Source organism: Ciconia boyciana, chromosome 8 (genome assembly GCF_034638445.1).
Source record: "Ciconia boyciana chromosome 8, ASM3463844v1, whole genome shotgun sequence".
In the NCBI taxonomy this organism is placed as follows: domain Eukaryota; kingdom Metazoa; phylum Chordata; class Aves; order Ciconiiformes; family Ciconiidae; genus Ciconia; species Ciconia boyciana.
Genome location: NC_132941.1, coordinates 21,356,839 through 21,372,877, shown reverse-complemented (window position 1 = coordinate 21,372,877; position 16,039 = coordinate 21,356,839). Strand labels below are relative to the sequence as shown.

Here is a 16,039-nt window from a genome sequence, read left to right as displayed (position 1 = left end):
AAAAACTTCCTTAATCCATATTTCAACTTTTAAAGTGATATATCCTCAAATTTATGTCTTGTTCAAATGGGCATATGCTGTTTTATTTAAACATTTTAGTTGCATAAAGATCGTATTAAAAGAAGACCTACATAAAAATGAAATGTGACAACTTCTAGCATTTAAAACCTTCAGATTAATCTGGTATAAAAGCATTTCTTTTTGATTTTGTACCTTTTGCTCTCTTGTAGTCTTACAAGTTGGTATAGTTTTATTGATTACGTTGTCACTGAAGATAATGTTTGATGCTCCCCAATCGGAAAGGGCTCTAGTGGCTGGTTGTGGTTGAAACTGCAGACGAAAGGGTTGTGGTAAGGATACAAACAGTGGAAATGTGTGTAAGAGGATCGGTGGTTGTGTATATTTTCTCTCAGCTTTGGGCACTGCTGAAGTTGGTATTTTGCTATTGATTTGGAAATGAGAATTCTCAAATCATGTATATAGATATACAGATATGGCTTTAATGCTTTGTATATAAAGATATAGTGAACATGGTTGAATTATTTCTAAAATAAACACAGCATTTTCAAGTTTAAGCATCATCTCACTCTATATAAATCAGTTTGTGCAATAGCGATAGATAGAGATTAGACATGCTAATAGATTTGACAGTAACCTTCAACAATTCAAAATGCAAATTGTATGGATATTCTCTATGTCAGCTACATTTCTGCATGTCTAATGTTTATATGAATGTTTTATTACCTAGTATTTTCTAGATTTGGGTGGTGAGCTTAGGCAGAAAAGAATTAGTAATGCCTTTAAATCTCTTTCTGTATGTTAAAACGAATTAAGCCCCAAATTATTTGTGGATGGAGGAAGGCAGATTCTGTAGCCAGTTTTGGCCAATGGAATTTTGGTTAATGCAACAGAGAAATGCATTCTGCTGCTATTGTTTTATGGTCTTCAGGTGTTTCAGCAACTGAGTCTATATGTGTGTGTATGTGTGTATATATATAAAAAAAATAAAAAAACCACACCACACACTTATTTAAAACTGTTATTGATAGAGTTTGAGCAACTGGATGGAGCAACTAAGGCTACGGTAAGTCTAGAAGAATCTCAAACTACTTTAAATTTAATTGTTGTTTTCTTTCCCTCCTAGGATGGCTTCAGGTAGGTTTTTTTTTTCCTTTCAAAAAAGCTGAATTTTATGATGTGAAAATTTAGTTCTATATTCTTTTTAAGTTGCTGTTTAGCATTACTTAATGCTTGTACAAACTTTTATCTTTCCACCCATCGTTACTTATTGATATATTTCTATAAGGTTTTGGCGAGGGTAGTTTCTCTCTTTGTTTCTAATGCTTACAGATACATTCTTAAATCAGTCTACCTTGAGTGTAGTTCAGTGAAAGCAGTTTCATTCTGCTTGAGATTCTTATTGCCCCTTATAAAATGGAAAATTCAGCAATGAAGTTCTGTTGTTCTGATTCTCATAGACAGCATAAGATGCTCTGAAGAGGTGGGTAAAGCTTTTCCCTTAAAAGACTTGACATGTTGCATGATGTTGTTATGTGAAAGAACCAGCTGAAACAACTTTAGTTAAGGCCTTCCAATCAGGGTGATATCTGTGAGAGAGTTAGAGTTGATTGAAGACCTCCCAGAAGGAGAGAGAAACTTACTTCATTAGGGTCTCTTGCAGAGAACGCCCTGTGAGGGCTGGTTTTGGTTCTGGGTATGCGAATTCTAATGATTTCAATCTATGCATGCAGACTGAGACCCATGGTCATCCATGCTGATTATTACCGGCTTTCAAGACAGCCAAGAAAATAAAACTGTTTCTAAACATGTTGGAGCTTAAGGTAGAAAAAACAAGATTTTCCTAACTTCAGTGAAAAGGAAATCTGCAATAATTCAGTATAATGGTCAAGTTGGTCCAAACAGGATCTTGATCCTATTTTCACTGGTAAGAGCCAATTCAACTCTGTCCATTTTACTTTTTTTGGAGGATAAGTTTTGATTTTTTTTTTAATATTTTGCAATTTTACAAATATGAAAAGTACCTGGTTCCAGGGAGGAAAAAGTACAGAATCAGGGTTTGATACTTAAGGCTTTTTGGGAGAGATAATTTGTTATATGTGAATGTCAATTCTTTCCTTGTAGTGCGACAAACGCTAAGAAAGGTATCCCAAGAAGAGTTATGAAGTAATTTATTTCCTCAACACAGGCCTCTAAGTATTCCGTTTAGATACATGATTCTTGTTCCAGTGTCCTGGATTCCTCTGGGTGAAAAAAAATCTTGGCTTTCCAAAGGGATTAAAAACAAAAACAACCCCAAACCTCAGACTGCAAAATCTGTGTTTTTTAATTAAGGTTTATTCAGCATCTTTTGCTTTTTACACCTACATTCTTCTAATTGCTAATTATGTCCCCACTAGAGTCCTCTATTAAGTGTATTTCTATCAATTTTGTAACCATTTTGAGCATTAACTTGATATCTTGTTGTACTGATGTCTTCATTCTTTGAACCTCTAGAACATTTCCAGTTAGAAGGAGAATTTCAGCATGAAATGAACTCTGTTCTATATAATTGAATCTATTTTCTTTTTATTCAGGAAAACCAAGTTGATTATGAGTTTTCCTGAAAGCCTAAGCCAATGATTTACATACTAGAACATGTGTAATTCTTTTTCTGTGTTTCTCACAAGACAGTCTTTCAGATCAATAGGGTTTTATGGAATATATATTCAAATTGTTTGAGAAGGTCTAATTCTGCAGTTGGAATATGTCAGAAGTATGCTAGGCTGCCACTTATCACTCAGTTATAAAAAATACATGTTTTTTATGTTTTTTAATTCTTCTGGTTTTTAATTTGGAGTTATGTAGAAAGAGTATGTTTACGTCTGTCTCTGAACAAATAGCCTGTGGCTGTATTGTGACAGTCTTTTGTGAAAATCTTTTGTGAGCATTCCTCTGGCCTCTTTTTGGGCATTTACATTTTCATTGTTGTAATCTTCCAGAGGTGAATCAAAATCATTGAAGTCAACAGTAAAGGACAGGAAAATAGTGTAATGATTGGGCATTCAGTCTCACAGATGGAAATGGATGGGATCTTTCAGAATGGTAGTCTATTCTAAAAAGCCAGCTACTGAAAAGCTGGCTTCTCTTCTAGTTGGCAGTCTGCATAATCCTATTCTTGCCTCTCCATCCTTTGCATCATATATATATTTACATTTTTTGTGTAAATAAATTGTGTGATTAAGTCCATGCATGTGCCCCCTGACGGCTACATTCATTCTTATGGAGAAAATTTACTTTGATAACGGTTATGCTTCTCAGGAGCACATCCTTGGCAGATAGAGGATTATGGCTGTCATGTTATAGGTGAATCAATGAGGAACAAACTGAGGCCAGATATGGTGCATTTCGCATTTGGATCTAAGAGGCCATGTGTCCCTGCAGCTCGTACTGTCTAGAGTTTGCTGCTTAGTGGCTTCTGCAGGGCTGCTGTGAGAGCCTTTAAAAAGGCATACCAATCAGGAGAGCTTTAGTTACTGGAAAATTATTCTGTTTTTCTCCTCTCTGCATCTGTTTTAGAGTCTTTTCTTTTTACTATTATCTGCCATGTACTGAAGTTGGTATAATGAGAGTCCTTTGGCTAAAGGAGCTGCTTCCTTTCATCCTCTCCCAAAGTTGTAAGAACCGCTTTGGCAATCATCTTTGTTTAACCTAACCCCAGAGCTGGCTTTAAGTGTTTGTAATTCAACTGTACAAAAAAGGCTACAAGGAATTTTTTGAAGCAATTTTTGTGTCAAATTACTGAAACACCCGGTTAACCTTAAAAACATAATTTTAGAGAAAGAAAGAAGGAACTTAGGTTGCCTGCTAAAAATGTACTCCAGTACAAGAAAATTGAGTTTATTTTGGTAAATACATAATCCAAAATACTTAGTATAGATAATGAAACAATATAAAATATGCATAGTTTGTAAAATAAAACACATGTTTCTAGCCTTGAGAATAACCTAAAGTACAGATGTGGTGACTGAGTTAATTTCTCTGACACGCGTTCTACTATTTTGAATTGTACAATCTTCCATGCTTCCCTATTTTCTTCCTCCTTGTTTGAGAATGGGAGAATAAATGGAGATGATGACATTTCAAAGCCATTACGTGATTTCCAGACTTCTGTTTTTAAGGATTATAATAGGCCTATCTAGGACCCAAGTCAAGATTGTCCTAATTCAGGAATATGGATTATTCTGAGGTAGCTACTTGATGTATTAGAGGTCCTTCTTGATTGCAAAGTAATTAATATGATCACCCAATTGAAGAGACTAGAAGTACAACTTTAAGATAAATATATACGTAGAAACCAAAGTAATGACTGAGAGCTGGAGGAAAGAAGGAAAAGCACAGAAAGAGCTTTTTGACGTATGGGACTGTTGGTCAGAGAATCGAACAGAGGGGAGAAAGAAACAGGAGCTGTATTGTGAGTGTTTGTAGTTTTATGTCACGGATTTTTCTTTAAGTGTTGTTTTTTAACAGTATTGCTTTATTTTTTAGTTTGAACTGGCTCTTTAAAAATCATATGGGATGGAAATGACCTTGAAAATAATGGGATTTGAAATTGTTTTGACTCTAGTACAGCCGTAGCCTACCCCATAAAGGTTCCTTTTTGTCAGCACCTTCTCAAGTGGTACAAGTTTCCACTGCTTCAGCACCACAGGGTATATCTGCTACACTCGGTACCGTAGGTGAGCTAGAGAGCTGTATTGATGTCCAAGACCCCAGAGCCCTGCACACCAGTATTGTGTGTCAGTAGGACAAAGGGATGGCGCCAACCGTCCTGCTGTATGCGCCAGTAACTAGAATTAATTACGAACCAATCGAATCCGTTGCAGCCAATTGGTAAACTAATTGGTAATTTTAGCTGTACATCTATATGTAGTTATCTGGATGCCTGTAACGGCGCTTTCAGAGCCACTTTTGTTCTGCTTCATCCTGCTTGACAAAATGGCCCTCATAGCTTTAGGGAGAAAGATGTGCATCAGTGAATATGGGGCCGCTCCAGCTGCTTGTCTTGTTTGTATTCCCTTGTTCGTAAAACATGACTCGGGTTACAGCTGCATGGTTCTGCTCTGATCATTTCTGATAATGTGTAGCTAAACATTCCTTAAAATAGGTTAAGCCATTTATTGTATTTTTTTCCTATGCCAAGTAACTTCAGAAATATAGCTCATATTCAGATTGATTCCTTTTTTTTTTTTTTTGAGGAATATCTCAGTGGCAGGCTTGAAAAGTAAATGATTCAGAATTAAATTTTGCTTTCTATGCTCTTATTGTTAGTAACAGTCAGCACAACTTAGTATGGGCTAACCTAAATGGATGTGAATTGAATTAGAAAGCTGAAATTTTATTAGTGAAGCTGAAAAAAGAACTGGCTAAAATACTTGACTTGTTCATTTCTTGTAGCAGACTTTACTTATGAATTATTTTGGTGCTGTAAACCAACTGCCTTGTAAGAAAGATTTTTGTTAGGATTTTGTGGAGTATTTCAAAACAAAGAGCAACTTCTACATTAGCACTGGTATTCTGTTTGATTTCCCTTGTGTTTGACTTTCTTGTGACTCTTCCCATATAACAACCAGCATATGCTCTAGATCTGTCATATGTACTAGTTAAAAGGATACCTATGTGAAAACTGAAGCTGAATTTCAAACTTGCATTTGTGTTAAACAAAATGAATAATAATCCATATAATTTTATATGGAAAAGTATTTTGCATACGTTAGAGGTCCTTTTACTATTAAAAGAACAATTTAAAAATTAATGGGATGTGATGTTACAAAAATGTACATCAGTTAGCTGTACTGTAGCAGAGTGTTTTTACTGTTTTCAGTGTTAAAAGTTTTACTGTTAAAATTTGTAGTTATACACTTAGTAATCAATACGTTTTCATTTGTAATTGTTCCCAGAATATTTCTAAGTAATAATTACTTGCTTTGAGCAGAAAATTTCCCCTAATACCAGTGGGAATGATTTTGACATAGTAAAGAATTTGCAAAACAGCAACACTTTGGCATTTGTATTTTTCCTTATACCATAAAATTATGTCTACCTTTTAAACTCTGCATTTGAAGCTGATGTAAGTTTTCATAGAATTCAGGCATCATTTATGGATTTTTATTATTTTCAGCATGTTGTCATCATAGAGTACAGTATACATTTTTCTTGTCTTTGAAAGAGTAGTTAAGAAAGCTTCTATTTCTGATTGACGTGATATTGAACTATCTCCTTTAGAAATGCATTAGTACGCTTTGTTGGGTGATAATCAGCTCTGCTGAGAAGGTGCCTTATGCCTGTTGGCTGTGGTGGTCTGTGCTTTTTGTCACATTCAGTAAACGATTTTTGAGTTTGTATGTGGAATATAAGTGATTTCCTAGCTTCCTGCATGGTAAAGAATTGCTCCTTTCTCTACCCGTGACAGTAGATAACTATAGTTTGCTCAAGGAAGAATTAATCATATGGTCTTTTGCTCTGCTTTGCTGTGAAAAAATGGCAGTATTGTCTGAGTAAAGACTGCAGGATCCCAATTTACCTTTTAATTTTTTATTGTTTCTGTATGTGATCTGACTTTACTATAGTTACTACACTTGTACATTTGACCAAACTGGAAATCAGTAGATACAGTTAATGATTTCTGAAAGTTAAGGATCTTTTTATCAGAAACAAGTCTTTTGGTTCCCTACTGTTTAGCCACTGGCACTTTATCTATGAATTTCTTCCTGATGAAGTCATGCTAATTTTATATGTCTTTTCATAACAGTTACTTTTGTTTGTTAGAGACCAACACATAATTTACAAGATTCTAACTTCTTAATCAAGATTTTGCAATATTTTGAATAGAACTCCAGCACGCCCCTGTAATTTCTGACAGTGTACGTTTAATCCTACTCAGGAATTATGGGATGGACTAGATTGCTCTTAAGATCCCTCCCAGTTGTGTTAATTTATGATAATGTGTAAATCTTTTAAAGCCATAAGATATGTTCATGAGTACAGCTTTCAGTGACTAATTCACATTAAAATGCGTAAATTCTTTGGTGACTCCATATAGTTCAAAAGTAATTTTTAAAATAGTAAAAAATGAATTGGTTTGTAATGGTCAAGAAGTATAATCTGGGCATTGGAGTTGTAAGTTCGGGACATGTAATTACTCCATAGACAAGAATGTGGAATTAGTGACTTTTTTTCACTTGTTAAGGTGTCCTAATCAGAGGAGAGAATGTAAACTTTGCATCTTGCAGCTTATGTTGTTTATTTCTCATTAAGTTTGTCAAACATGATGATTTTATAAACCAAGTGTAATGCTGCAGTCTTTCTTGCCTCTCAAAATATCACCATGGGAGTCTCTTTGATTAAAAACTGCTTTATTAGCACAATAGTGCTGATAATCTCACATGACAATCAAATGTCTGACATTAATCTGGACATGTACAAGCAGGCATCATTTGAAAGTTCTGCACACTTGAAAGTCTGTAGGAACAGGATATGGTTTGCTGAACCTAAGAGGTGTGAGAACTATTTTTTTTTAATGCAGGGATCCAAGGATTCTCCAGAAGGAATTTCCTCTGTCTGATGCAGTTGCCTTTGTGTAGCTTTGTGTATTTTTACTTCACAAACAGATTAATTGTGACGTTTTTAGTCTCCCACAGGTCTATCAGCTTTTACAGACGGTTTTGCTTATTTGATGAAGTATGTCCAGCATATTTTAAAAGATAACAACTCTGACCAAAAAATCCTGAAACAATACTTATGTATGTTAGGAATTAATTTCTTGCCAAATTTTGCTGTTTTCTCCTTAGACATTGGTGCTTGCCGAGATCTTAGAAAATGTGCACATTTTTTGATAGGATAAATGTTTTAATGTTTGTTCACATAAAAATCTTAACTGTCTGGGCTTTTTTGTTTTCAAGATTTTTCTTGGTTTTATTTTTTATGAGAACACCACAGACTAGTAAATTTCCTACTTTCTTTTCAGTTCCTTTATTGGGGCGGGGGGGGTGTTTTTTAAATACAAAGGTTGATGTAATGATTGCTTTTCAGGAAGTCCTCATGATGCTTGATAACTATGTAAGGGACTTCAAAGCATTAATTGACTGGATACAGCTACAGGAGAAGCTAGAAAAAGCTGATGCTCAAAGCAGGTAACTACATTTATTTTTTTTTAATCTACATCCAAATACTATGTCTCATAGTAAACTTCCTTTTGTAGCAGAGATTCAGCAAATAGAACCCATTTTAATACTTGCTCTGGAGCATCAGGAAGGAAATTTTCCTTTTGGACAGAATTGGTGTGAGGACATAGAGGGGATTTTATCCTCCCTGGTAGTGTTATCAGTGAACAGTTGTGCTGGAAATGGTAAAGGATTTGGAAATATAGTATCAGAAAGGTAAAACTGATTACATCATTACAATTTGTGCCTAGTGTTGAATTTGTGCCTTGGTGCCTAAGTTTTAGTTTTGAGAGGTAAATGAGAAGTAAGGTTTTGCTGGTGTAATTTGTGCCTGTAGATGATGGGAGACCTGTAGTATGTGTGGAGTGATACACTCTAGTTCTTCTGTTTTCCTTTGTTACGTAGTGAGTTCAATTGCTTATCTGTCTAGGTAGAGACAAAAAGTAGACCAAATGTGACAGAGTGGTTTTATTAGTCGATTATAGGTTGTTAATCCTGCTAGTAGTACTGGAACCAGTTAAAAAATAATTTATGTAAGTGCTTTTCTGAATCTGTCTTCACCAGCACTGTGTTCTGCAAGTTTGATTTTGTTCTTAATTGCCAGTTGTAATTTTCATGTAATCAGATAGCTTCAGGAGCAAGAGTTAAAAATAAAAAAGAAAATAGCATCAACTTCAATGAGATGCATAATGAAACTGCTACCCTGGCTTCTGCCTCAAACCGTGTCTGTTTTGGATGAGAACATTTTATGTTAGTGGCAGTTAACTTAAATCGACCTATTTGATTATCTTTGCAAGTAACACATTTACCAGTAAATGTTATTGCTGATAAAGTTTGGTATGTGAGTAGTATAATAGAAGGAGTGGATGGTGATGTATTTGGTTAGTTCTGAAGTTTTTTATGTACTGGAGATATTTGATACCTATATTAACCAAAGCAGCATTTAAACTGTATTGAATGCTCTGTTACACAGGATAGGAAAGCATAGGGTACCTTAAATGGTTGTGGCCTTTTATGTGCATTGTTATTATCACTAGAACTAGAGGATATTTCCAGTCCTACCCCTTGTCCTTTCCTTTTAACTGGTTGGTTTGATGTTTGGTCCCACACTGACATTTAAAATAAGCATTGTAGACTTGAGAGTATGCATTATTTTTGATATGGGTCTGGCTAATACATTTTGGAGTTGGTGTAGAAACAATTGCTAAGATGTGTGATTAAATTCAGCAGTATTCATTAATACTTTATAGCATTTGTTGGTGCTGTTTTTCCTTCAAGGTGATAGAGGAATAGTTATTGCAAATTTTATTTTTAAATTTTTCTTTCCTGAATTTTCAGACCTACTTCATTAGCCTGGGAAGTCAAGAAAATGTCTCCAGGACGCCATGTGATTCCAAGTCCATCAACAGATAGAATTAGTGTGACATCAAATGCTCGAAGAAGTTTAAATTTTGGGTATGAAACCACATCATAAGTTTGTTAAATAGGAATTAATCTTAAAAAAAGGATTCATTTGAAGCAGAGTTCATGAACACGCTATTTTTCTAGAGTAATCAATATATTGTTTTGCTGTTTATTAAGTCATATATGCAATTATTTGCATTCATGAAAGAAAAGCGCATAGTGTGCAAAAGAAAATCCTATTGGGCACTTAATTTTTTACTTACTTCATTATATATTTAGTTACTGGTCATTCCAAAGACCTGAAGATAAAATACAATTAGTGTATTTCATGTTACATGTTTAGTACTCTCTTCTGACTACAAAACAAAGGTCAAAATATCTGTAATTGGCATTTTAAAATTGCCAATGTATGCAATGTGAATGGCCAGCTGAGTGTGCAAAAGTAAATATAGGTCAAAAAGAGTGAATGTAAAGTAAGGTTATTATGATTCTGATGAATAGCAAAACTGATACCAGTTTAAATACAGAGAATATTGTATACTACAGTAAAGCATCTTTTACTTGTTAAAATGAAAATGGCTGTTTGAAAGCAGTACAACAAAAATGTGCATAAACACCAGTTCAGAGCAGCACTGTCTGGTGCTTTTTCAGTTCTGGAGAGCACGTATGTGTCCAACTTAAATCTTTCTCAGGGTGTGATTTTTTTAGTTCATTTAGGTTTGTTGGGATCTAAAGCACATGCTATACTGTTTCATAAATGGTTACAATGTCCTCAGCAGAGATGTAATGTTAGAATATTTGGTCAGTACCTGTGAGCTCTTAAATTTTGAATATCAAATATTTCTACAAAAATGCTACTAAGTGTGTTTGGAAAAATTGCTCCAACAGTGCTAGTCTCTTTGTAGATATATGTGTTGATACCTACCTGACAACATTTGAGAGGTGTCTGCTTAAATGCATGATGATGGGGAGAAAATATGCACAAGTAGTCAAATTAAAAATTTGAATCTGGCGTAAATCAATGCTCATTTATTTTTATTAGAACACAAACAACAGCTCGGCATAATGATGTCTTTCAGCTAAGCCTTTTTTTTTTTGTATGTAACTACACGTTGCTATTGTTGCTGGAGCTGTTTTATTCACCATCATAGGGAGATGATTAGCAACTGTGTGTGTTAAAGGAGCTAATAACAAGATGAATTTTCTATCCTTCACACTTGCAAACTTTCTCTTCTGTCTTAGTCTGCTTGTGTGTCTCAAAGCAAGGCAACACCAGACAACTACAATATTTTGTGTGTTTGAGAAAATAGGGTAGAAAATAAGGGTTTAGACATACTTGGTACTATGGAAATTTTTGACAGAATGCTAGGAATTACTGGGAAAGGGAGAGAGGACAGAAGAGAAGGTGGTGTTGTACCACTGTAGAAATTCATAGTGAATGACTCGTACCTTTGGTCATCTTCCTCTCTTCCCAAAAGCAATGTAGAGAAAGTAGGAAAAGTACAGAAACTGGAAACAGGAACAATCAGAAGTATTCAACAGTATCAATGCAAAAAGAAAAGAATTTGGAGAAGAGATAACAAGAAGGATATGATAAATAAAATCACTTACAGAGAAGATAAGTAGAAAAGTTTTGTTCATTATTTTTCATGAAAAGGAATTGGGAATACTAATTGAAATGATCAAACACCAAGCTTAAAATGGCAGAAGTATGACTTAGTATGTAGAATTTGTTATTATGCAATGGTTTAGATGCCAAAAGCATAAATGACTTCAGAAATTAGTATCGCTAGAATTAAAGTCCATCTTTCGTTATTAAACACAAAGATGTGTTTAATAAATTACAAAAACTTTCAGTATAAATGGCTGCAACCTGGAGAGTATGCTAAAGTCGTTCTGTACTGCACGGTTCTGATAGTCTCTTTGCTCGGCTGTATGGAACTATCAGAGACAGGGTATGGGGCTTGGCCTCTTTTCCTGGTTTCCTTACATGAAATGGTATTGCATCCCCATAGGATCAGTGGGGATTATTAGAAGCAAACCAACCAAGCAGCCACGTTTTATAATTCATGGAATTATTCCTGATAGGGTTTTTTTGATGACTGACTTGATAAAAATAGGAAATAATGACAAATTGACATCTCACTGGGCTTAAAATAAGTGAACAGTCTAGTTATGTAGTGGTTTTCTACACATTTTTTTGAAACTTGCAAGATCTCCATTTCTTCATCCGTGATTTGCTTTAGCTAATGAGGCAGCTGGATTTGTTGGACTGTTTTAGTCAGTGTTGTAAAGCTTGGAAGAGAAATCAGTTGTATGATTGCAGATAAAATTACTCTTGTTACAGAAGAGAATTGGTCACTTCTTGAACATGTGCTTCTTGAATATTACCATTTTCCAATTAAAAAATTTGGCTTGCATTCACTTAAATAAAAGTATATAGGTTTTTGTTCTAAGCCTTGTGCAGAAAATGGCAACTTTTTACAAAAAGCAAAACAAAATAATAAAAAAAACACTGCAGTTCTGTCCATCTAGAAATTCAAAGTTTGGGTGGTCAGTGTTATTTGGACCGTTCTGAAAGTTAATAGAATGGCCTTCCAGATTTACAATTTATTTTTGCTGAGTAGGTAATAGCAAATAGATCTATTCCTTTATTTACTTAACCTTGGAACAAAGTACATTATGGTTTTGTGTGATCTACATTTACAATTAAACCTGCACTTTTTTGGACCTCCTGCCCATATGCTTTGTTAGACTCCTCATATTAGTAATGGTTGCAGCCCATTCTATACAGTCCATTGATTAAATTCAGCTGGACTGAGGAAGATGCAATAGAAGAGCTGTTATATTTGCTGTAAATACTCACCGTATGTTTATTTCTATGATTTTAAAATTTGATATCAGAGAATGTTTCCTGTGGGACCTGTTTGTCCATCACAGGAGTGTTGCATGTTTCTTCAGTCATTAGACATTTTAAAAATTTTAATCTGAGAATTTAGCTTCTTGTTAATTTAGTTTCATTGACTACTAAATATAAGGAGTTGCACTTGGAGATTTTTCTCCAGGTGCACCACTATTTTCTATCTTCTTCTGACATTACTGTGACTGGGAATATATAATAGGATATCGAGGTAGTTACCTAATAGGGGGAAAAAAAGCCAACATTAAAAAAATAAACCCCAGACACCCCACCTGCTGATGTATTGCTGCATCCTTGTTTCTGTGGGTAGATTTACTTTTTTCATGAGTTGAATTTATAGGGATTTTGCGGATGAGAAATCTACTGAGACTTTAACGTTCAAGAACGCAAGAACTACGAATTTCATTTTTTAAAACTGTGGAAAGGGAAAAGGAGACAGGCTGTGTGAAGAGTTACTATAATAAACTTTTCTTGTTTTATAGTAGGTTCCAGTTTTTGTTATTTGATTAGACACTAAAAAGAACCATGACTTTCATTTAGGAACCCTGCAGTGACAATTTCTGCAACACGCCTGGCTCCTTCTGGTGTAAGTTGGGCTGATAAGGTAAAAGCCAATCATGGAACTAAAGCTGCCAGTCCTGAGCTAGCAACACCACAAACCTGTCTGCCACCTCCAGCACAGAAGTCATCGCGGAAAAATGGCAAGTCTCTTTAAGTAGCTTAAGTTATTTTCACAAACTGTGTGGTATCAAGTTAGTTCAGAGTGTGATGACCTATTTTCAAACCAAACTTAAGTCTAACTTTGCAAAATACAATGTTTAAATTAAGCGTCGAGGTAAAACATTAATGCAGCCTTACATTGTAATAGTTAAGTTTGAGACAAAGTTGTGTTTTCATGTGTAGGTAACATTCCACTGTATTTCCAGTAACTAGAATTTGATCTGTTAAAATACCAGTACATAACACCCCGAGAAATGAAAGGTCTTTGGTCACAAACTGACAATCTAACTGACTGGAATTTGGAATGATTTAACAATGTAAAGAATAATACATGTCCAGGAATCTGTAAAAGAGCTCAAGATAGTTTTATGTGCTCAGGGAGACAGTGTTGTTAGAACTGTGCTGAAGTAACAATTTATGTTTTTTTCTTTGAAGACAAGAGTTACCACATTTGGTTATGAATTGTTTCTCTAAAGATTGTCCTTGGAGAATGCTTGATGTAGGGTCTTTTGTTCTAGAAGGGATTTGTTTAGTTGTAGACATAAAAAACTTTACCTTTGGGTTTATAAAGTTAGTTTCTTTGCACACAGTGGAACCCTGAGATTGTCTTTGGAGATGCATTTTTTTCCATTTATTTTTTCATGTGTGGTCCCAGATGACCTTGTGCAAAATCAGCAGGCAGGATGTAGAAATGGATATTCTGAAAGACAATAAAAAGAAATTTTCATAAGTTGTTTTTTTTTAAAGAAAAAATACTGGAAGGGCATGTATTAATTATAGATAGTTGTGCGTTCAGCCTAGTAGTAGTAGAAGTCATGTATAGTGGTTTGGAGACTTGTGGTATATTATGGAACCTTGTACAAGTGTCTTGCAATTTAATGTAAGTGAGTTCAGTAGCATGCGGATTCTTATGCTTAGAAAAGAACAATCAAAACCATACTCCAAGAACAGTTGTTTGAATGGGAATTGATTGATGCTGTTTGCATGAGGGAATATCTTGCTGTACATAGTTGCAGTGAGCTGGTTAGAGAACAGTAGTAGTTTGGCTGAGTTTTCAACACTGTGACTGAAGGTATAATTCCACTTTTAATTTTTGCCAGTAGTTGAAGCTATTCAAAATGAAATCTTTTTCTGTTGACTATTGCTCATATTAAAGTGACAGACTCCAAGCTGTTGTTAAAATACCTTTATTACGGGTTCTTGTGCATATGGAGAATTTTATTAGCTATACAGGGAATAAAACTGATCTGCACTTCCATATGGGTAACATTTTTAAGAAGCTTAAAGGAAAACAAAAGACCTTATCCTTATGTTAGTTTTAGGCATTTAAAGGGCTGAAGAGTCAGTGGTGTGCTGTGTTTTATTGGCCGTTACCTGCAGCTGATGAGCTCCAAAAAGAGCGAAACCACTTAGGTCCTGTAGTACTGGCCTATAAGTGTTCAGTAATTTTCAAAATCAAATATACTATACAATTCAGACTTGAAACATTTCATTTTAAGAAATAACAGTCATTCCTTCTAGAGGCATTGTTTATTCTTAAGCATCTCTTATCTCTGACATGCAACGTTGGAAAATGCCAATGATTTTCTCATCGCTGAATTGTAATGTTTTTAACAAATCAGGTTCTCTTTAGGAGCATGTTATTCTTTGTATGTAGGCTAGAATCAGTTTGATAAAATTAAATTAACCTCGCTGATTGGAGCACAAGAGGATCTGTGGAGTTTACACAAAGGGAGTCACAAAGGCTCTTCACGTGCGTTATTGAAGCAGATATGAGGCTTGTGTATCATCTGCTCTGCCTGTCCACCAGCTAATGTACTCACAGCTGTTAGGTACTGGATTCAGGCCTTCTGGGAGGGAGGATTCCTCCTGCCACTCTGTAATGCTCTCTTGCCCACCCTAAAGCCCAGCTGGGGCTTACAGTGACAAGATTTCCCTGAAACACTTTTTTCTCCAGTGATTTCAAACAGCATTATCATGAGGTCTCAGAATGGTTTTGTGATGTGGATGAGTTGTATGATACTGTATCTGTTTCATGGTTGATGGAATTTCCAAATTTAACTAAATAAGTCCTTAGGGAGAGAGAAAACATTTTTCCAGATATTTCTTTAAATTATTTTTTTTCTGGATGAGTAATTAAATGAGGTTAGATCATCTTATCTCATTTCCCTCATTAAACTCACTGTTATCCTCAATATTTTCATGAATTTAAAAAAATAATAATTTGTCTTTTATGCTTGAGTGTTTTCTACAATATGAAACGTAGTCTAGTCTTACTGTCTGACCAGTTTATGGCAAGATAAAATATTGGTTTAGTAACAGTAGTACACAGAGGCAGTAGCCTAGCATGAAATTAATTCCCAGGTGCTTGTGATAAGAGGTGAGATAGGTGATACAAGTTTAGTGTGTGTATTAAGACTGCAAGTAGGTGCTTACAATTAGAATACTTGTTTATTGTTTGTACATAACTTAGGAGAAAGGGTAGTCCAAGAACATGTAAACTTCTCAGAATAGTGAATTTTTTTCTGTTGCCACACTTGAAAATCTAGTTTTATTAATTATTATTATGATGATCTTTCCTGTATTAATTGCTCATATCCATAGTTGTGAATAGATGTTCTTTGTAATATAGCTAAGACTTCACTTCGCAGAACATACAGCCGTCTAAAGTAACTGTCCTGGTTTGGGCTCAGACGTGCTGGCACCTGATCTTGTGGAAGCATGCATAACTTCTGCGTATTGAGAAGAAACTACAGGAATGTCATCACAGACAGCA

At 34.9% G+C, this 16,039-nt stretch overlaps 1 protein-coding gene across 5 annotated transcripts in view; it reads left to right on the top strand.

The window, feature by feature from the left end:
• Nucleotides 1-16,039, top strand: part of SCAPER (S-phase cyclin A associated protein in the ER) — a 169,172-nt gene that overhangs the window by 23,267 nt on the left and 129,866 nt on the right. For all 5 annotated transcript variants that reach the window (XM_072870685.1, XM_072870684.1, XM_072870683.1 and 2 more), the window contains exons 6-8: nucleotides 8,089-8,189; nucleotides 9,558-9,674; nucleotides 13,084-13,244. In XM_072870685.1, coding sequence (XP_072726786.1) covers nucleotides 8,089-8,189; nucleotides 9,558-9,674; nucleotides 13,084-13,244 — 379 coding nt within the window. The remainder of the gene's footprint in view (nucleotides 1-8,088; nucleotides 8,190-9,557; nucleotides 9,675-13,083; nucleotides 13,245-16,039) is intronic.